At 39.9% G+C, this 22,429-nt stretch overlaps 1 protein-coding gene across 4 annotated transcripts in view; it reads right to left on the bottom strand.

Annotated features, from left to right (window-relative positions):
- Nucleotides 1-22,429, bottom strand: part of UST (uronyl 2-sulfotransferase) — a 179,868-nt gene that overhangs the window by 68,216 nt on the left and 89,223 nt on the right. For all 4 annotated transcript variants that reach the window (XR_010372169.1, XM_064447003.1, XM_064447004.1 and 1 more), the window contains exons 4-5: nucleotides 16,595-16,674; nucleotides 433-586 (exon numbers count right to left, since the gene is read on the bottom strand). Coding sequence is in view for 3 of the 4 variants with exons in the window: in XM_064447003.1 (XP_064303073.1) it covers nucleotides 433-586; nucleotides 16,595-16,674 (234 nt within the window). In the remaining variant the exon portion in view is untranslated. The remainder of the gene's footprint in view (nucleotides 1-432; nucleotides 587-16,594; nucleotides 16,675-22,429) is intronic.

Raw genomic sequence — 22,429 nt, 5'->3', positions numbered from 1 at the left:
GCACAACTTACCAGCAAGAACATTAGAGGCTTGGGCACACTGACTTGCTCCATTTCCCAATTTTCTTCTGAGGCTGCACCATTACAGACATAATTTCAACCTAAAAATCTGCCTGACTATTCATAGTGATAAATATGGGCAGAATTATTATGCCTAACCACTACACAGTGCAAATCTAACTCAGTGAATTCAACAGTGGCAATCTGGGACTTGCTGTCAGCTTATACAAGAACAAACTGGATCATTAAATTCATCAGGAACACTTCACATACTAAAGCTGACCAAACTATGGTGCAGGCAAGGCAAAGACAAAGAAACGCAAGATGGAAGGAAGATGCCACAGTCTCCCACTTTTCAAGCATCCAGTTTCAACATCAGCATTATGTAATGATGCTGAGAAATTGGTAACCAGAGCCTTTTATTAAAACATACCAGATATCTTTCCTCCTGTCTCATGCTGGGGGTACGGATCATGTGATTCTGTTCTCCTCTCCAGTCTCCGAACCGTCGAAAAAAATAATTGGATAAAAATCGATTGACCGGATCTCTAATAATATTGATGTACACTGGCTGGTCTCCTCCAAACCTGGTGGGAAGAAAAATGGGTGAATCTCATCAGAAGGTTTCACATAGGCACACATATCCATCTTTTACCCAAATGTTTTCAAATTACTCTCTACAGAAGTTCAGAGCTTTTACACGCCAGGAATGAAACTGAGAAGCTTACAAGTAGTTAGCAAAACTTTGAAAAAGCATGTAAGGTCTTTTTTTAGGATGAACAGTAAATATGATATCACTTTAAGCTACACGTGTACTACAAACATTTTAGTTTAAGACTGTTTCTTCCACTGTGTCAATATTTTTGCTTCTTGATTTTTCTCCATGCTCTTTTCGGATGAAGAACCTTATGCAGCTGAATCTGAGGATGAGCATTTCTTCTAAACACTCACTTCCCATCTGGGAAGTCATGTCAGAGCAGGCACCACCTAACGCTAACTGCCATAAGGCAAGCCTTGGACCACCTTCACCTGTACAGTTAGAGTAGTAATGTGCAAAGGATTTTGCAAGAATCAAGCTTATTTCAAAAGGCTTCTTTTGGATGAGCTGACAGATATGCATGGTATTTCCATCTTCGTATTTGCTGGAGCTTGTGCAGATCTTCCTTCCCATAGCCCTAGCCTGCACCACCGGCTGGATTTGAGGTTATTGCGTGGTTATGCAATGCCTTATCCTTGTAGTGCACTTCACAAAGATTATTTTTTCAAAAAGCCAATATGAAAGGTCTGGCTTCAAAAAAGAAATTATCCATTTCATGTACACACAAGTCCAAGGAAAAGGAAAGGGTAAAACCAGTTGTGACCACACACTCCACAAAAGCAAAACACAGCACAGGTACCAGCAATTTAGAGATGAGAAGATAAACCAGAGTAACCTCATCACCTCAACTTCACCCTCTTGTATGCCTGCTCCTGGTAGTTAACGACAAACATCTTCAGTTTAATAGGTGGGAGGAACACAAAAAGAGGAAAGGAGGAAAAGGAGCTTGAGAAGGTCTGTGATCATACTGGATTTTTCACAGCATTAAAATATTGACTGCATATTTTACATCAATACACAGCATCAGGAGAATAGGCCTAAGTAGAAGGGAAAAAGGAAAGTTGCTTACACTCTTCTGCAGTCAAAACTGAAGAATGGACATTTATGCTATGGAACAGACTTATGGACTACAAACGCTGTGAGATAAAGAACAAAATAAAGCCTTTGGGACTGAGAAATTCATAGGATAAATTCAAGTTGGAATTTGCCTGATCTAAGAACATGAATTATGTTTCTCCCTTCTGTTTCCCCAATTCAGGAGAACAATTCTTACTTAAGCGCTAGATTATGCTTTATTTTTGGGACCTTAAGGACATAGCCGTATTTCGGTATTTAAATGCTGTTCTGATGATTTGCTGAGCCACAATTTATATATTTTATTTTAAAATGTAAAGTATTCAATTAGAAGAGAGAAAACGGAAGACAACTTTTAGATTAAAAAAATCTCTTGGCTTATCTTCATCTTTTGAGTCAGATGAATAATTGAATATGTATAATAAAAGATCAGGGCTCATAAATATTAAAGAGCCAGCAAAATTGTTTAAAAATATGAATTCTAGTGAAAGACGAGGAAAAAAAAAAATCCCATACAGTTTCAACTTGATTTTTATTCTGCATGATTCTCCAGACCACTAAATACAGTCTTATCTCATGAATAACTATGCATATCAGTAATCTCATTGATCTCAATGTTGCAGGATCACTGCTGTAATTTGAAATTGCACAGATAGCATAAAACTTTAAAACAATCTAATTAAGAAGGCAGATGCTCCTTGCTTTTGATTACTGCATAGCACAGTTTGGATGTGGGTGTGCAAGGGAAGTATCCTGAATTCAGTACCGTGAATTCTTCTCTGAGCTTGTCTCTGTTGCATTTTGTCTTTATACAGAAATAAAACCTACATTAAAAAAGGCATTCCTGCAAATACCGTAGGACAATGAGGGCATTAAGCTTTGACAATATTTATTCAAACAGAAAGCTGTTGGTGTATGCCATGGCTGGCAGCCACGAAAACTAATTTTTCCAAGTGAAATTGCTGGCAAGAATAGGTTTCAACTAAATTACTGAACACATTATCTTCCTGCGGCTTGATGCAGATCAGCAATAATCAAAAGACAGAAGGGAACAGAGAAGAGCAAAGAAAAGGGGAAGCAATGAAGACAGCAAGAAACGATGATAGCAGCAGCAAATTGTCTCAAGATAGAGACAGAAAGATTACAAGATTCAGAGAAGCAGGAGAGCAGGGATATCCTGCCTGGGTTTTGTAAAGGACACTAAGCCTAAATGCTCCTCAGAAGAGAGAAAAATCAAAAGTAGACAGCTATTAGTTGTCTATGTGAAAATATTCAACACATATTGTCTTTTCTGAAGTAAAAGCAGGGGTTGGATTGCATAACCAACCCACCAAATCATCAGAGCCTGTCCTCTTCCTGGTAAGGTCATGTCCCTGAACATGTGAACTCTAAATTCAGTACCAACAGCTCTGAGAGAAGAGGCACATGCCAGTTCATCCATCCCAAGAGGACAGCTGAGATGAGAGGTCACTCTTTCACAAAGAGCTACAAAGGATCTTCTCATTTCTGAAATGGAGACTGTGCCACCCTCCCCCCCACCCCCAAACACAGGACAGCTTGAATTTCTGATTTCCTACACACTCTAAGCAGCCTGGTCTACACCCAGCTGCAGTTGCTCCACTAAGCAACGAACGGGAATTTTTAGAAAAATTAAGTCTGTTCTGGCTCTTATTCAGATCCACATTTTTTTTAACATAGTTTAGAATACTGCAAATTCAAACCATTTGTTTCTATGGACTGTACTGAGACCCTTTTACAGAAGCTAAGCAGCACTCGCATGACATTAAAAATTCTACTGGTTAAAAAATAAATATCCTCAAACTATTTAGAGGAAAAAAAGGGAAAAAATCAATGCTCCATTTGTTCAAGTATGTTCTGCATATTTTTAGGTACCTATCAATCACGTTAAATATTACATTGCTCTCCAGAGTGAAACTTTCAAATTAACAACACCCACATGAAAATGCTCTTGCAAAGAATAACATATTGTGCTCTCATTATACATCCTGTCACCTTATTTATACTCAAATATCTATTGTTAAGGATTCAAAAAGGGACACAATCTTATTTTTCTAGGCCTGAGCAGAAGGCTTACCTTCTCTGAGTGCAATCAGGATTGGATCGTGCCTGATAAAGGGACGTTCCTTTACCTCCTCATGCCCAGCAGCACATTGACGCGACGGGGTAGAGTGGGGCACGGCACCACCACTTGAGCAGGGCACTGGAAATGTATACACTGATCCTCTGCAGCACCCTTCCGATACTTAGCTTCTCCTGATTTATTATGTGTTACTATATCCCATTAGTTTTAACTGCTCTGTTGTGACAGGTATATTTTTGGAACCCCCATCAAAATAACTAACATATTTGCAGGCTTCAATTGATGACAGTTAGGTTCATTAATAATACATTCCTCCATCCCTTTTTTAATAAAAGGGAGAAAAAAGGCCTGAGAATTATGTCAGATATTGCAAGTCTGCCCCTTAGAAGAATGTCTCTGATGAATTTCCATTTTATTATTTACATGAGCAAAACCTTTGTTCAAAACCATTTACAAATCCCCTATGAGTTTAAAAAAAAACCCCAAACAATCAACGAAAGAAATAGAATTCAACCAAAGTTATTTGCTTGGCTGTAAAATGGAGGATCTCTCAGCTCCTATTATTTTTCATTTCAATTATTTTCAAGAAAGGTTAAATATAAAAGTAGTCCTGTCAAAGCACTTCAGGAGGCTGCTGCATTTCCATTCAGCACAAAACTCTTTGCACAAGCAGAAGCAGGCTTCTTCATCCCTGCAGGCAAACCACATTCCTTGGGGAAAAGATGACTCCCAACCTCTTCTCCATAGGAACTTTGGCTGCCTCTTACTCTTTTAATATAAAATGTCTCCCCTTAAACAGACGAGTTGGTTGCTAGAAGTTCAATATAACAGAAGCAAACAAGAACTGACAGTCACCTAATATTAATAGGGACAGGCATATCACGTGCTTCTTTGAAAGGAGGTATGATTTCCTTCTACAACTTCATACAACTGAGAATCATGTGGTGAGAGCACAATTGCCCAGCGAACTTTACACATCAATTATGTTATGGCTCCATTACCTGCTCTGCAGTGCAGCTTCACAGAAGATCACGTAAAACCACTAATGTACAACTTTACCTTTTTAGGACTTAAACAAGATGTAGTTACATCAAAATCTATCTTCTGAAAAAGGTATCTTGAATATAACATCTTGTATTAGCATGCGTATGTGGCAAAACAACCCCATCCTGCGCACAAGGCAGCGTGCACCTCTAGGATGCTCCAAGGACTATCCTGAAGGACGAGCTGATATGTTTTCTGCAAAGATTCCCAGAGAAGTGGGTTGAGGTTCTATGTGGTTCCACAAGAGCTTCTAGCCTGGGACTATGTGTATTCCCAGCCTATAAAATTAAGGAGTTTATCTTCTTGCTTTTGTCTGTAGCACCTTGCTTTCAGCTTTTGTGCCTTCACCCTACACCATGGACAAGTTTTCAAGCTTTTCTTTGGAATTGGGAAGGAAAATGGGAAAGCGAGTTAAGCAAATCTTTTCATTTCAAAACTGCGTCCTTGGCTGGACTGGCCATGAATAGGAGGTGTCTCCGGGGATCCAAAATGCCGAGTGATTCAACGTTAACAGTAAAATAATGCAAATAGGCAGCACTCCCCTCATTAATTACCCTTTCCGGAGCTGTGGTTTCAAGAGTAGAAGTTTCAGCTTCTTAATTGATGTGTCTGGGTAATATAATTGTAAAAATCACAACTGAGTGCCCTGGGAATTGCTTAGTAAACTGCCTCAGACCAGTGAATGGCTAAAAGATTACGCTATGAAGTCTTATATTTCTCTATTGCACAATCCTGTAATTCTCCCAGAATATTTTATGTTGTATTTCTGTCAGTCTTTTACATTCATGCATGCTAAACAATGAGGTTTTTTTCCTATGCCTTTCATTATGCTGAGGATATCATAGTAGTTTAATATATAAATTCATAATGAACAGCACCAACACTGATACAAATCCTGCCTGGGTCTGTATAGCATCCTCAACTCAGGTAAAAGAACACTTGAGAAGGAAACACTAATTGGGTTTTCATTTACGTAACGTAAAGTTACAGCTGGAAACAAATAAGAGAGAAAACAGTAATTCTCCACAAAACGCTAACAGCAGCTATAGTCAATCTCTGCATTATTTAAAATCACTTAATTCCAGATACTTTGTATTCAAGGCTTTCCAAAGGTCTGGCTCAGGATCTCTCTGGACCTCTGATTAACATTTCATTATAAATCAGAGATGCAAATGTTGCACGTTATATAGAGGAACAGAAAAACTAATTACAAATTATTGCAATAAATTCCCAGCAAATAGTAGAACAGCTGATACAGCTCTTTGGAAAGTATTAAATCAACAAACATGGTGTGTAGAAAAGATATATCTTCAGAATTTGATGAGAACACAGATTTGGCTGAGATAGTTATGCTCACATAAAATCTTGGGGCTCAGCACTGCATATTCAACTTCTCGTGTGAATACATTCATGAAGACTGTCACAGGTGCTTCCAGCTGTCCTATGGAAATGTCTGTCTCAGAGAGCTACTCAAGATAATGCTAGGAATGTCCATATGGAAACAGAAATACATTAAACTGGGAGTAATAAAAAGATCACAGTAACTTGGCGGTATATGTCATGTATACAATGTATAGAATATACAAATCAATGTAACTGAAATTGAAAATATGGTTGCCCTGTCCCAGATGTGAAATTCTATATAATCACTATCAAACAGAAAGCTATGGATATCACCATGCTTGAGGCTTTGAATCTACACAGTTTATCATGTGATTCAGAAAATAAGTGCAAAGCTACTGATAACGTTTTCAGATAAGAAAGCTAGAAAAGTAGAGAATAATGAAGGGAGTGGCTGCTGATGGAGAGCCACTTGAGCCACAGGGCAAAGAAGACATAAGCAAACATCATGCATTGTAGTAAAGCAAATATAACCCAAAGCATCTAGAATCAGAAGCAGAGGAAACTCATAGAGTCATAGAATGGTTTGGGTTGGAAAAGACTTTTAGAGGCCATCTAGTCCAACACCCCTGCAGTGGCAGGGACATCTTCAACTAGATCAGGTTGCTCAGAGCCCCGCCCAACCTGACCATGAATGTTTCCAGGAATGGGGCATCTACCACCTCTCTGGGCAACCTGTGCCAGCATTTCACCACCCTCATTGTAAAAATTTTTTTACTTATATCTGGTCTAAATCTACCCTCCTTTAGTTTAAAGCCATCACACCTTGTCCTGTCACAATAGGCCTTGCTGAAGAGATTGCCCCCATCTTTCCTATAGTCCCCCTTTAAGTACTGAAAGGCCACAGTAAGGTCTCCCCACAGCCTTCTCTTCTCCAGGCTGAACAACCCCAACTCTCTCAGCCTGTCCTTGTAGGAGAGGCGCTCCAGCCCTCAGATGATTTTTGTGGCCCTCCTCTGGACCCGCTCCAACAGGTCCATGTCCTTCTTGTGCTGAGGGCTGCAGAGCAGGACGCAGCACTCCAGGTGGGGTCTCACCAGAGCGGAGCAGAGGGGCAGAATCACCTCCCTCGACCTGCTGGCCACGCTGCTTTTGATGCAGCCCAGGATATGGTTGGCCTTCTGGGCTGCAAGCGCACATTGTTGGCTCATTTCCAGCATTTCATCCACCCGTACCCCCAGAAGTCCTTCTCTGCAGGGCTGCTCTCAATCCCTTCATCCCCCAGCCTGAGTTGATACTGGGGGTTGCCCCAACCCAGGTGCAGGACCTTGCACTTGGCCTTGTTGAATCTCATGTTGTTCTTACAGGCCCACCTCTCCAGCCTGTCCATGTCTTTTTGGATGACCTCTCAGGGGAGAAGCAGTTCTGGCAAGGACTTGCACGCCTCCACAGATTATCAGTAGTGTGTGAGACCCTACAGGCAAGAATAATACTTGTTTCCCTTTTTCTGAGAAGAGGAGCAAAGACCTGGCACACCACTGACATCACCAATAACAGAGCCAATTTTAAGCAAAGCATGCACAAAGTTCAATATGCAGAGTCACAGGAATTAAAAAAAAAAGTGTTGTAATGGCAAAATATCAAGAAACTGAAAGCCTTCAGCTTGAAAAAAAATGAGAAAAAAACCACAGAAGGCTGAGAGGTGACTGCACCATGGCGTGTAAGAAATTAGACATGAAAGCTTACATAAGGGGAAAATACGATAAAAGGAGTCTTTACAAAATGGGAAAATGTACTCTGAGATCCAAAGAAAAGGAAGGAGTCAATTGGATTTCTCTGAAAAATTAGGATGAAAAATAACTCTCAATTTACAATCCGAGAGAACAATTCAGTATTGAAAGAATTTACCAATGGCAGCAGATTCTCCATTATTGGTGATTTTTGAATCAAGACTTAAATTTCCTTCCTGAAAGATGGACGTTTTAGGTTTAAATCTAAATAGTCTGTATTGTGCATTACACAAGCATGAGAAAGACCAGAAATGGTTTGAGGCTGCCAGAATCCATCTTTTTGCCTGAAGGCAGGATCAACTACGTGATTGCCATTACTAGCTGCAAAATCCTCAAGTACAATCTATTCTGTTGCTTTGTCGTCCTTGTTGTTCAAGCCTTTTCCTAAATGTCTGATCTAGAAGTCTGTCAACACAATTTAAGACCATCACTTCTGCTATCATTACTCTTAAAGAACCATATAGCCCCTTTATCTCTGCTGAACCTTTTTAATATAAAATTCAAGTGTTATCACAGTCCCCTCTTTCCCAGTGTTCTCTAGTTTGTTTGGGTTTTTTTTTTATTATTTTCTTTTTCTGCCCTTTCCATCTTTCCTCACAGGTCAATTTTTCATCCCTCTCTATTTGGAGTCTTTTGGACAAACTAAAAAAACCCGGAGAAGGCCCTTAAGACCATACAAAGATCAAACTGCACGTTAGATTTGTGCTTAGCCTTCCACCAAGTCACAGTTAAAAAACATCATTACACACTCACATCATTAAAAAAATGTAGTATAAAAAAGAAAAAAAAGATGTAGGAGGGATTACAGCACCATGTGGCCATTCATGAAATGTGTACTTTACAAGGCAGACCTCACATGATGGTAGAAAGTGTTTCATGATGTGTTAGCAGAAAGTATAGATTATAACGAACACACATAAAGACACAGTGTTAAGGCTGTGCACCTAAGTTTAGCTGACACTTCCCTACTTTTAAGAGCTTACCCAGAGGGTAATAACTTTTTGTTACCATATTTTTAATGACATTTCCTAGGTGTGTGTATGTTTTTTTTTTTAAAGGAGAAAAAAAATCCACAATATGAAACTACTTTAGTAGATAATCTTAGGCTGCAATCATTGTTTCAAGATGTTGATTCAAGGAGGTATTCAGAGAGCCCACGCCCTCCTGCAGCTGAGCTGTACAGAATCAGCGCGAGCTGACTGAACTACTGCCATTCGCACAAAGTATACCTGAGTGTCCATTCAAATTGTCAGGGACATTCAGCATATTGTTATGCCTGCTCCGTGTGTTTGCCCAGCATCCCATTTTCAAAAGCTAGTGGAGCACGGTTGAAACACATAATAGGCATGCTCTGCAAAACATCTACGCTCTGTTTGGTATTACTTGTTCCAGAGAAAGGGAGAAATAAGAATCCTCAAGTTATTAATATATCTGAGTGTTGTGACAAATAATTGCATGACTGCTTTAAGTCATTGAAAACAGCACCACAGAATCACCCTGGTTTTACCAACCTCTTACTAGTCCATAAAAAAAAAAAAAGACTGGTAAAAGTGAAATTTTTCAGTTTCACTGGAAAAGTGAAATTCTATTTCCAAATCAATGGACCAAAGACACATATATAGGTTAAGTCATGGCAAAGCAAGATATTTATTTGCCATGAAAAACTGTAAATGTATCATCCAACCCCTACAAATGATCAACAAGCTAACATGCAAGGCTTTCAAACACCGTGCTGTCAGCACCGAGTGTGCTCCTTTCAAATACGCAGCTTATTCACATGAGATATAGTCAAGTTAATTCTTCAAGATTTACCTCCTTGTTGTTTGCTGGATACAGCCACGTTTTACAGAAACCAAGAAAAAGGAATGCTGTAATGTCAAAGTGCTGTGTTAAACTGTAATTTTTAGAGCTGCTTCCACATGAGAAAAACCACAAACTGATGAGTAACAAAAAAACCTGAACAATATTCAGAAACTAAGTTTAGTTTTGGGCTTACCCAGACTGAATCTCTGTCTATCTCTGACTTCATACAGCATGTGATTTACTGCTACCCATAATTCAGGATTCAGGTCAAAGTTGAAGGGAAGTGTCCAAACTGATCAGCACTGCTCCATGTGACACTGACTGCACTACAGCAGCCTGATTTGCTCACTTTTATTGGTTAGTGTTGGCCGTTGTGTCCATTTAAAAAAGTAACATAAGGGAAAAAAAATCAGTAATGATGATACGGACTGCCTACCAAAAGCAACTTTTTCAATAAAAACAAGAACTTTACACATTAGCTCTGCTAATGAGTAACAGAAAACCAGAAATATTTCTTATGTCAATTCCAGGACTAAAGGCAAGTATTTTCCCAAGCAGAAGCCCCAACAGATCTTTCTGTCCTCCCCAAAACCTGTCCCCACCCCACCTGCCACGCACCAAGCAACAGGGACACGGCAGAGCTGGGGCTGGCATCCAAGTGGGGCACAGGGAGGTGGCTGCTGGCTGTGGCCCAGCAGAAGGTCCAGCAGCTCTGTTCTGCTTGGCTTTCCCTTCAGCAGATGTACCTGCAGCAGCTTGGTTGTTTCTGAGTCTTCTACTGGCCTTCTACATTTGGTTTGAAATGGGCCAACAGATTCAGAAATTGTTTAGGAATTGGGCATGGCGGGAAACTGGAAAGACATGCAGAAGAGCTGGAACTGCTGTGTAAGTCTTATTTCCTTAGAAAATTACACTAAAAGGAAAGTGTTGTCCACTCCCCTTCAGCACATGGACACAGATGCTAAATACGCACCACAGAGATTAAACTTCAGCTGAATGGAAAAGAGGGCAGCAGCCTGACAGTGCAGAAAGGATGATTCCTCACATACTCATACTTATGCTGGGCGATAATTCACCCTGGCTTTGAACAAATAAGATATACTGAACTGAATTATAAGGACTAATTAAAATGTAAGATTAAATTGACTCCATGCTTTATCTCTACATCTCCTTACCACATCATAGGAAATTTTAAAGGAAATAATTCTCCAGTGGCCTAGAACTACTGCAGAAAGTAAAGAATTCATGGCTCCAGTGAGACATGAAAAAGCCTGTTCCTCTCTCTGGGTGGTCTTTTTAATGTCTCTCCCTCCTATGACTTTACCCTGACCTGATCAGCCAGCCTTTAAACAGGCAAAAGTCACTTACCAGTCACTGACAGAGGCACAGGTTTAGGTTTTATACATTCCTCTGTAACATTCATTTACTCTGAGACAAGAGGGATTGGCCAAGCTTCCCGCTCTGCCTGAATCAGGGTCGGTAAGTGCATGCTCCAAAGATAACAGGTTGGTGTTGGAGGGAGGAAAGCTGCCTTCCCGAGTTCAAAATGGGAGTTGCGCAATTCTCCCCATCCCTGACTCATCCTGACCCAAAGCCATGGCCTCACCACCCGCTGTGCGCTCCTGCAAACATTCTTCCTGCTTCTCTGAGAACTGTGACACTTGGAGCACACACTGAGCATCTTGAGAAGCTGCCCAAAGGCTGCTATAGTTACTTAATTCAGCAGAAGATTACTAACAGGTCAAACGGGGCTTTTCCACAGACTTGAAACTTCTTCCTGCTTTATTTTTTTCTCAGGCTAAATAAATAGATGACAAGCAGCATTCATGATAAAGCACAGCAAACAACCTGCAGCTATCCTGAAATAGCTTTTTGCCTCTCTGCAGTTTATTCACTGTACTGCTTGGATCTACCAATAGCACCTGCAATCTCAGCAAATATATCAGCATATAAATCTTTACCTGCTTAGAGTACAGACATTCTTTAATATTTGCTTCTGATTAATATTTTGGATGCTTTTCCTGGCAACATTAGTATATAAACTCCAATTCAGAAAGAGACAAAAAAACCTATCAGTATTTTTACTGATTTAATGGCTCCCGCGATTCTTTATAAATACATGCAGCATTGACATTGAAAAGGAATTCAAGTATGACAAAGATAAATGATAGCTATCATCCTGGTCCTGCAACGTGCCCTGCATGGAGGCAAACCTCCTGAATTCCTGAGTTCTGCACAAGTGGAGGTGGGTGCTTCTGTCCCGTGCACTGCAGACCACAGCACAGGTTATGACTGACAACTTCTCGAGCTCCTTGGGCACAGGAGAAAAAATAAAGTTCTTTGTTTATTCTAATTTTTTTTTTAACATAGGCCAATGAATCTCAGCATTCTGAGAGTACACATAAATATCAAGGGAGACTTCTTTTTTTAATTCCAAGAATTTCCTACTTCACTACACCAACTGCAGTAGGACAGCAGCTAGTAATTTTGCATGCTTCATGTCGCTCATTCTTCTCCCCTGGGTTAACATGTTTAAGAAAAAGGAATGAAGGCCATTTCTGTAGAATGGGAAATGGCAGCCTGGTAAACAGTAAGAAAGGATCTAGGAAACGCACTGGAAAAAAAAAACTCGCCCTGAAGTCCCAGATTGCTCTGGTGCAACTGTAGCTTTAGAAGGTATAAGCATGGCGACTGCAAAGAGGTTTTTTCTTCTACGATATACAGCATCAGTAAAGCTGATACAGGTCCGGAGCACAGTTTTGATGCTTACACTTAATAAAGACTCTGAAACTACTGGAGAAATTTCAGAGAACAGTCACAGAGTTATTAAATGGATGAGGAAAACACCCGTGGGCAAGAGGTTTGAGAGTACCTGTGACCAAAAGGAAGAGCGAAAGGTGTTTGGGGACGGCAACAGCAGACAGACGCACAGGGAGAAACACCAGGAAACAAAAAAAGCATTTCAGTCAATAGGGAGCATAAGCCAGAGAAATACACATCAGAAATTAGCCACACTAATTTGGCAGTAATGCTGACAGACAACTGGAACTAAGTGCCCAATTAAGTGGCAGAGGTGGTGTAACCCAATGCCTTCAACCACAGCCTGGAAGCTTTCATGGAAGACTTCTGAGAAATATACTCTTTTTCCAATCAAGACCAAGAAAATCCCATGCTGGGCTGGCCCTAGTAGCAACAGCTAGTAGGAAACCAAAAATCACCTCAACATTCACCTCTGCATAGAACAACATCTCCAAGTAGAATTATTAGAAGAAAGCCAGGTATGGAGAGGCCAGAAGAAAGCCAGGATGAAATGAGCAGGACAATGACCACAAAGACATAATGAAAAGCCTCACCCAGGAATCACAAGTAAAGGAGAATTCAATAAACAGCACCACCTTCCTCAAAAGAAATGGTCCCGAAATGGACTGGATGGAGGACCCATCCTCCCAAGGCAGTGGGTTGTCTCTTAACGCTAGCCCTAGCTGCACGGGAGAGACTGGGAACAGCAGCTGCAAAACACTGGGAATAAAAGCTTTTCCTGTAGAAATTCACTCACATCGAAGAAGAGCAAGAAACCTTTGTTTATCTTCCGTTTGAAGCTGCAACTAATTAGATTTATGTCTGTAAAAATTCACATAAGATTTGCTTTAACGTGTCCTTTTAAGATTTGCCTTTTGTCTGCCTCTTTGCACTACTTTGGATTGAGAAAAGATAGACCTGAACTAAAAGATGAAGATGTAGGAGGGTAAATGAGGATTCATTTACTCAGCTGAACCAGCAGGCACTCTTAAAACACTGTTCAAAATTGAAGGGAAAACCTCCCTGGCAAGCATTCAGGTCAGAATGAGATTTTTCAAGTTTTTAGAACCTTGTTCAGCAAAACTCATGGTGCCTCAGAAACATGCACGTGCTGAAATTCACCACTGAAGGCTTACCTCACTTCCACTAGAGATTTTTTTCTGGGAAGAAGATACAGTCCCCTTTTTTTTCAGTTGGAAACAATCTTGAGTAAATGCCATGATGCTTTACTGAATAATCAGAGAGCTTTAAGTGCTGACAGGTTTATAAGCAGGTGAAGGGTGCAAAGGGGGGAAATCCAAGTGATTTGCCATTGCTGCTGTTCACATCAGTGATGTTAAACAAAAATCAAGTTTATTTTTCTTACTACTGTTTGGGAAGCTGAGAAGCATCAAAAAGGAAAAGCAAAGCAGACTTCTGTTTTGCATGACTGCTTAGCCTTTCTCTGCTCTCTAGTACCTTGGTGATATGCTCTAAACAGCTTAACGCAATCCCTACAGATCTTGAAAGCACTCAACCAGAGATGTTCAAGGTGAGTAGAAGGGACTCCGTTTCTCCCAACAGTAACCTTCGAGCTTACCAAAACAGTAGCAAAGATAACATGCCTTCTACCTCCTACCTGTCTGCCAGCTTAATGCATGCAGGAGGGAGGATAATAAAGTGTTCCTTATCCCTTCCTGCAAACAAAAGCTTGGTTTCAGAGGTATAAAAAGGCAAAAAAGAGAAGTGAGTTTGGTCACTGGACTAATTCCCAGGATGGCTGCCCCCGCAAAAGTTCATAGTCTCCAGTAACAGTTCTGCTACAGTGGCATGCCTTTCCTTGGGAAGGAGCAAGGGGTTTTCACTAAAGCAGTGTTCTTCAATCTTTTAGCTGATCTTTGAGCCTTTCGTGGATCTGAAGCTGCCCTGAGCCCACAGTCAGGAGTCATTTGTCTCCTACTCGTCCCTGCACATCCGTCTCACCCCCGCTGCATTTGCTGCTCACGGTGAGCTGCTGCCTAAGGTCTTCAGCTGTCAGCCAGAAAACACCACATTGATACTTTGACCCTCATTCTTTTAGTTTGTGGGATGCTGCACAGCTTTTATGTTGAGCTGGCAGAAAAGCTGGGGCAAATGGGAAGAACCATATTCCACAGATAATCTGAGTTCAGCTATCCAATAGACATGGCCTATAAAAGGAATAGCTTCAAAAAAATAAAGGAAAACTAAAATGCTTCCACAACGCTGTAATATTTATAACGTGTATTTAAATCACATTCTTCAAATTTCTGCAAAATCACTCCAGTTCATAATGAAGTTCAGTTTTAAAAAAAAAAAAAATCACCCTAGAATTAAGGAAAAGAGAAAATATTCAACATGTTACTTCACTATTACGTGTAACACCACCAATAGATTTTGAAACTAAAGACTAAAACTCTCAAAAATGTTTAATTTATCAGAAAACACTAGGAAATGCTAAACCAAAAATAAGCAATGTTGTTATACTTCAATGACATTTAATTTAAAAGATTCATGAGCCTCTTTACTACTCTACAGCTACTAGTTAAATGAAGTGTCTTCTCAGTAAAACAAAATATATGTTTTTCAGGTTTGCAAGGAACAGCCAAAAAGGAAGCTGCAAGTACTTTTTTACATCTTATATATTTTCACAAATTTGTACTGGAAGAAAAATGCAGAGCTATTTCATCTCATGGATACACTACAGAAGAAACAAGTTACCTATGCGGCAAGGATGTAACCTAAGTATAGCAAATAGGACCTTGGGAGGAACAAGAGGTAATGATGTTCATCCTTTTCTCACGTACCTAATGTTGCATACCATCCCTGAAAAATCAGTGAAATCAAGAAACACTCCTTTGACCCTCAGGTGTGGCTACTTGTTTGATCTTGCATTTTGACAAAGAGATCATTTACCAAAGATCTGAAGTCCTATTCCAGTGAATTTTATTCTTTAAAGATAATATATTACAAATTAAATTCTATGGAATCAGAATAGAGAACACGGAAGACCAGAATTTTGTTTAACTTTTCCTGGTTTCATGTAATGAAATCATGCCCATAGTTCAGTTATACATCCAGAGAATTTCCAACTGCTCAAAGTATTTTGTAAAAAAACCCAAACCGAAACAACAGCCCCCCCCCCATTTTATCATACCTTACTACACTGACTAGTCACACCTGAAGCCATACATTAAAAGGACATGCACTAACAATACTACATAAACAAAATGCTGAGAAGTTAGGCAAGTTCTTGCAAAGATCCGCAGAAAATTTACACTTCTACAGAAATCTTATCTAAATGCAAGGAGTTCAACCTAGTGGCACAAATGGCATGGCTCTTGAATATAGTTTCCAAATTAAATCTACAGCCTGGTCAATAACCACCTGCAGTCAGCTTTAACCTCTTTGTCCTGGCTAAATGCTAACTGGCATCACTGATTCATGTCCTTCCAAAAATTCCTCAGAAGTTTCATCCAAATTCAATTTTCTTCACATTCCATGCTATAAATGTCTCTAGAATCTTGCTGCATACTTTTAAATAGCTGCCAGAAGGGACTGCACTTCCATGATACAGAGCATAATCTGCCTGTATGGTTTACAAATACTTCCATATCCTGTGGAAAGGGACTATTTTGTCAGAACCAAATTAAATTGGTTAAATTGGTGAAGAGTCATTCCAGGTAGAAAATTAATGAACTCTGGAGTTTTCAGTCTTGTTTTAGTATCTGACTATACAGAGATGAAACATTCACAACAGTGTGATGCCACTTTTAAAACTTGAGTGCACAGTTTAAAGACCCAAGTTACCATCTCATGCATGTGGGCTGGAAATGTTATAAACCAAGATCACCTCAGAGGCAAAAGCATGCAATAGCATCCTGGCTTTTCACAAACATACTGTACATAACTATTATGTAGTAAAGAGAGAGCAGAGGAAAAAAAAGTATATTGTATTGTTTGTATGCAAAAAATGAGGTAAAATGTTCTATGTATTACAATTAGTAGAAATCAATGAAAAAGATCTTTAACTGAAAAAAAGCCTTACCTTGAGAAGTTGAGGAAGTGAACGTGCCTAGTGAATAAATAGGGCTGCTCAGCAGTGCTTATGTTTTTAATCAATTCCATCTAAAAAGAATTAACAAATCAAATTTTCCATGTTACCTCAAGGCACATTTTGAGACAAATATAACTCTCAAACAACATATGACGATGCAATTTTCAAGTCTGAATTACTCAGGACCTCCTTCCCCACTATCCCTCCCAAACACTGTCATCAAGATAGCATGACAACTATTTAATGTCTAAGCCAGAAAGGTTAAGCTGCAGACACACCATCCTGCTATCGTGGAGCTTATGTACTTCCAAAAGTGGGTAACAGTTCAAGGAAAGGCATAAACTAAAAGAAAAATCTAAACCCTGCCTAAATCTGCACCAGAGCTTTGCAGGTGGCAGCTGCTCTCTGAAGACCCTGGCTCTATTCACCGGAATACCAAAATGTAGAGTGTCTGAAACTGTAACAGCAATTCGGAGCTGAGCCCATGACCATTTTCATAAAAAAAAAATAAAAAAAATTGCCAACATTGCCAAAACACTGAATGATTCATGTGTTTAAATACAGAAATCAGCACTTGCCATTCCTTTTATTATTACACTACATTATTACTCAAATAAGCACTTTTAGAAAGATGATGCTAAGTTCTAGTTCAGGCACATTCACACCATTTTAGTTCTTTTTTAAAAATAAATTACTTAGTTTTTCAGATTATTAAAATGGAATAATGTAAACAGCATACATTGAAGACAGTGCGCCATGGATATGAGTATCTATGTTGTGTAAGCTCAGGTCTAGCTATGATCTACAGGAAACTGAAAGTGTCTAGTGGAGTATCACGCTAAAGAGTCGAGATGTCCTGGTTAATTTTGCTTCCTTACTATTAATTTCCTAAGACTTATTTTCAGATTTTCTGTTCTGTGCTCAAATGCACAGAAATGGTCTATTTCCTTGTTCCAATATACTGATGTTTTGCCATGGTTTCTTCACTGTCCCACTTTAGTGCTTCTCATCCATCCTTCATTCTCCATGTTTTTTTTCCTACGACACATAACCTGACTTCTTTTTTCAGACAACACAAGCTATAGCCATTTAACTTCTAGGACTGACAAAAAGTCCACACACTAATATGCTTTTCCCTACTCTTCCTCTGCCTTCAACAATTTTATACACATACATGTACGCTGAGCTCTGAAGCAAACAGTTCAATTTGTCCATCTTCCCAGGATGGGCCTTTTCCTGTCAAACTAGTTCAAATATATCAATATATTAGGTATAGACCTTGTATATCAAGGCATATTAGGCCTGAGAAAATATATAAAGGTATATTAGGTCTGAGAAAGGCTGTAAACAGAAGGGAATGGAATGTAAAGAAGAGAAGATCACCAAAAGACAGACAATATGAAAGGAAAAAATAATCAAGAGAAAACAGAGATAATGTGTGATTTTAAAAAAAGAAAAAAAAAGAAAAAAGAGGCAATAAGGGAATAACAAACACCCCCACCACCCCCACCCCCGCCGCTTTAGTCAGTCATATCTGGTCTCTGGACTGTTTGACTGAAGTGCAAACAGGTCTTTATACAGTTCCTTCAGGACAGTATAAATACTATGAGCAAGAAATTCATAAACGTGAAGAGCAGAGCTTGGCCAGAACAGAATTATAAAGTCCAAAAAACTTTGCAATAAGTGGCACAAAGTAATTGAGTACTGTTTGTTAATGCTCTGAAGAGACAAAGGCTTTCCTAGCAAGACAAATACGCTGACATTTCTTTAGGACTAGTAACTCTGCCAAAAAATTATGTTCATTCACCTTTCAGAATGAAACAAGGGGAGACACCAGAGGCTGGGTATCAGATGTCTCAATTGGCTTCTTATTTTGTTTTTACCTAGACAAGTTACTGGAGAAGTGAATCCTCAGAACTGTATGAAGCTTTATGCTGGCATTTTACCTGTGTTACTCTATTTGCACGAAAGAAGGAAGGAAGATAGCAGAAGGAAGTTATTGGTATGGGATAAAAACCCTATACACGTCACTATGGTCACCACTGTAATTCCATCTTGGAATAAAGGAAAAACCACCATTAGAGCGTAAATATGGAGATGTAAAGATAGTACACCCATACAAAGTAATCCCACCAAGTTTAAAAAGATAGGCAGCTTTAATATAATATGGATAGATAAACATATCTGTGTGGGTATATGTGAGGGCTACAAAGTACTACACAAGCCTCCCCTGCCCCTCAGCTCACCCTGTAGCTGGTACAATTTGCTACGGCCAGGGTGATTCCCATTACACCACCAACACCATGTTTCCCACTGCGTTTCACCTGATACCAGTGCCAGGCTCGTGTCAACCTGCTGCCGACTTCTGCCTCAGGAGCAAAGGGAGTCTGGAAAAATGCACAGAGAGCAGAGCAGCATCTGGCTCCTGGCTTTTTTTTTAATCTCTTGCTACCAAACTCAGCCTCTTGAGCTACGATAATAGCTTACTCCAAAGCAGACTCAGAATTTTGTTTTGACTTAAAATACCTTCATATTTAGGCACTTAATGATCAACTGGACTTGTAAGCAGATGTGGATAGAGCTACAACGTGCATATGAACAAACAAGCAAAAAACATTCTTTCAAAAACCCTGCCAAAAGGGTAAGTAAGGCTCAAAGAAACAACACACAGATGTCAGGAGGGAAAAATAAATAACTGTAATGGCTCACGGCCACATGTAAATTGTGACCATATTTCCCATGGGCCTCTCTCTCCAATCCCACTGTGCTGAACTGATTTCAGCATAACAAGCCAAATATATTGGTCAGGAATACCTAGTGATCCGCCTTCCTTTTAAGATTAAGTTTAATAATAACAATCATAATATCTTCCAATGTCTCCCGGAGGAGTAAGATCTCTAGTGGGCTTTTTTGTTGGTTTTTTTGGGGGGCGGATGTGGGGGTGGGGGTGGGGTGGTGGGTGTTGGGTTTTCTGATGTGATATTCTGTGGTGTGTGTCCCCCCCCAATGATTAGTGTAGAGGATGCACACAGAGGAAGAGTGAGCAGACGATGAGAGCTAAGGAAAGCAAGTACCTTTGGATGGAAGGGTGACGCAGGAGAGAGATATGCATACAAGCACAGATCATCTAGGAGATGGTCTTAAACTAAACTGAGTTTGAAAAGAGATGAAAAGGCACAAGCAGCAGAAGCTAAACTATCCTGGCAAAGACCATTAGGGGAGAGATGTATCAGAACGCATCCATGTTTGGAGGGAGAAGATATGAAAATATCTGGGGGAAGACTGAAAGGCACACATGCCCTCTACAATAAAGGCTCATAAAGAGCTACTCCTCTTTCCTGCTGCTGCCCCAAGCCCTCCTGTGGGAGTTAACTTTTAGCTGTTTCACCGAGACAGTGCTGAAAAAGATAGTAATGTGCTTTTGAAACAAACTAGATTGCACCAGGGAGTTAATGCTGCTAAACAAGGATCCAGGGAGAGGGAAATGCCAGGACACAAGAGCATGTGGGGAGGGGCAGGTGGTGGCATCCTGTGCCCACATGCTCGCATCCACCAGTGGAGCCTGTGGCATTGCCTTGCCATTGACAGAAATATCTGCGATTTAAAGATAAACTACATGGCTATAAGAAACAAAAAACAATTCCACCTTCCCACCCAACACCAAATAGTTTTAAGTAACAGGCTTTAGCCTAAATAATAATTTGCTCCCTAGCATAACATCTGTCTACCACTGTGACTCCTTGCTTAAGCCTTTATTCTAAATTTTTCTCCAAAACTTATTTTCTGGACTGACCCTTAAACATGACCTGTAATCAAAGCCAGATCTGCAAAGAGAGGCAACCCTGTAAGTCACAAGCTATTTTTAAATCTTAAAGCCCACCTAAGCAAGAGCAAGAGGCAATACTCCAAGGGGAAAGGTTTTTCCTTGTCTACTGTCCTGCACTACCACTGCAGGATCTCAGTCGGCCATACTGAAGAAATCAAACCATCACGGCTCAGCATCATCCATGTATTTGTACTCAACTGCTGCTGCATTGTGAATAGCAATCCAGTAGATGGCACAGTGAAATGACTCAGAGAGACTGGATGGGGCCCTCCCCGAAAGGGAAGAAACGTGGAGGATGGCTTTGCTCCAACCACCACATTGTTCCTGCACAAAAACTCAACACAAGACTTGTGAGAGAGGACACCTTCTTTCCCTCTTCTGCAAACAGCCAGCTGCCTGCACTGCCTGCTCAGAGCAGTCCCATTTGGTTCAAGATTTGTAACAGGTAAATGCAACACAGAACAAAAAAATACCCAGAAAATAATCCTGCCCAGACAATGGCCAAAATGTTACTATTTTTTTTAAGCTGCTGTATTTCACTAGCAGAAAATTAGAGGTCAAAATGTATAAAAAAGGGGGGCAACTGCGATTTTCCAAGCGAGGTCAGCTGGATGACACTATGGTCTTTACTAACATTGATACAAATAGGACAAGAATTTCTCTGTACCTGTCTTTCTTGTGAGTTGTTTACCTCCTTCTACTGGTTTTGGTCTCTACTGAAGTCACAAAGGGTCCAGGAGGCACAAGTATCTACAGGTATTTTGGTATATCACTTTCATCTTGGTATTCATTTCCATAAAACAACTCACAGGAATGAGACTAGATCTTCGTTTTCAGCTCTCAAAAATTTGGAATGGTTTCAAGAATTTCTTACACTCCCAAAGCTGCTATGACCAATTTTCTGTCTTTAAAAGCATTTAAGAAAAATTAGTGATGGATCTTTAGAGTGTTAAACTAGAATTATATATAAAGCTGTCTATACAGCCATAAGGATGGGTGGTAGAGGAAAAGGATATGTTGATAAACTATCAGTTTACTCCCGTATGTGATCGGTATTTGCATATCTACAAACATACTTATTCTTACAACTTTGAATGCAAAAAAATGGAGGGGAGAAAGTCAGGGAAGAGGAAGAATTCATTTTGCAACAGTACATGTGTCGTTTTAAAGCTGCACCAATTAGACTGACTTTGTATACAAGAATACTACATATTATTTTCTGTATTTAATTTACTTGGAAATATTGCAAATGGTAAAGCACAGATTAACTCATCTGTTTCCAGAACTCACTTCCTTATGCAATAGATGTTCAAAGGCTGCACTTCTAATTGCTAGCAGACACACATAATTCGGGAAAATTTCTTAGTAGAAGGATACTGGAAAAGGCAACAAGAACATGGACTCCAGTTATGTGCAATCTCTGCAGTCATTAAGAACACCTACATGCTTAACTTTATTTAAGAACAGCAGACTGCATAAGCTAAATATTTATAGAAAAGTCTTGGCTGGATCAGGGCTTTAACCAAACACAGGACAGACAAATGACAGAGGGAAGAGAGACACATCATCTTGAGCGTGAAGCCCAAGCTCACACTGGGAGCCTACAGCCCAGCCCTCTTTTCTCTCGTGCCAATGCCTGGAGCCTGAGACCATCCATTCTCTTAACTTCCTCTTGCGTACACCACATTAAAGGTGGGAGAAATAATTTTTTTTTTTCATATTCTGCTCATAAAAAATGAGAAGACAACTAAAAATACCCTGAGCAACAGAACAGTTACTGTCTCCAGGCATGTTTCTTAGCCATCAAAGGCACTTTTCAGCAAAAGTACTCATTAAATTATGAGTCTATTGTAGCTATGTAAATAAGCCATAAATTAAGACAAAGACACTCAAGTCGTAGTAGGGCAATCTATAGAGTAAATCATCAGATCTGTAGCAATATGTCCAGCACCATCTGTCTTCCAAGACATTTGCTGTCTAGTAACCTAACAGCTTCTGAG

The sequence above is a fragment of the Phalacrocorax carbo genome, chromosome 3, assembly GCF_963921805.1.
Source record: "Phalacrocorax carbo chromosome 3, bPhaCar2.1, whole genome shotgun sequence".
NCBI classification, from domain to species: domain Eukaryota; kingdom Metazoa; phylum Chordata; class Aves; order Suliformes; family Phalacrocoracidae; genus Phalacrocorax; species Phalacrocorax carbo.
This window is presented reverse-complemented; position numbering and strand designations above follow the sequence as displayed.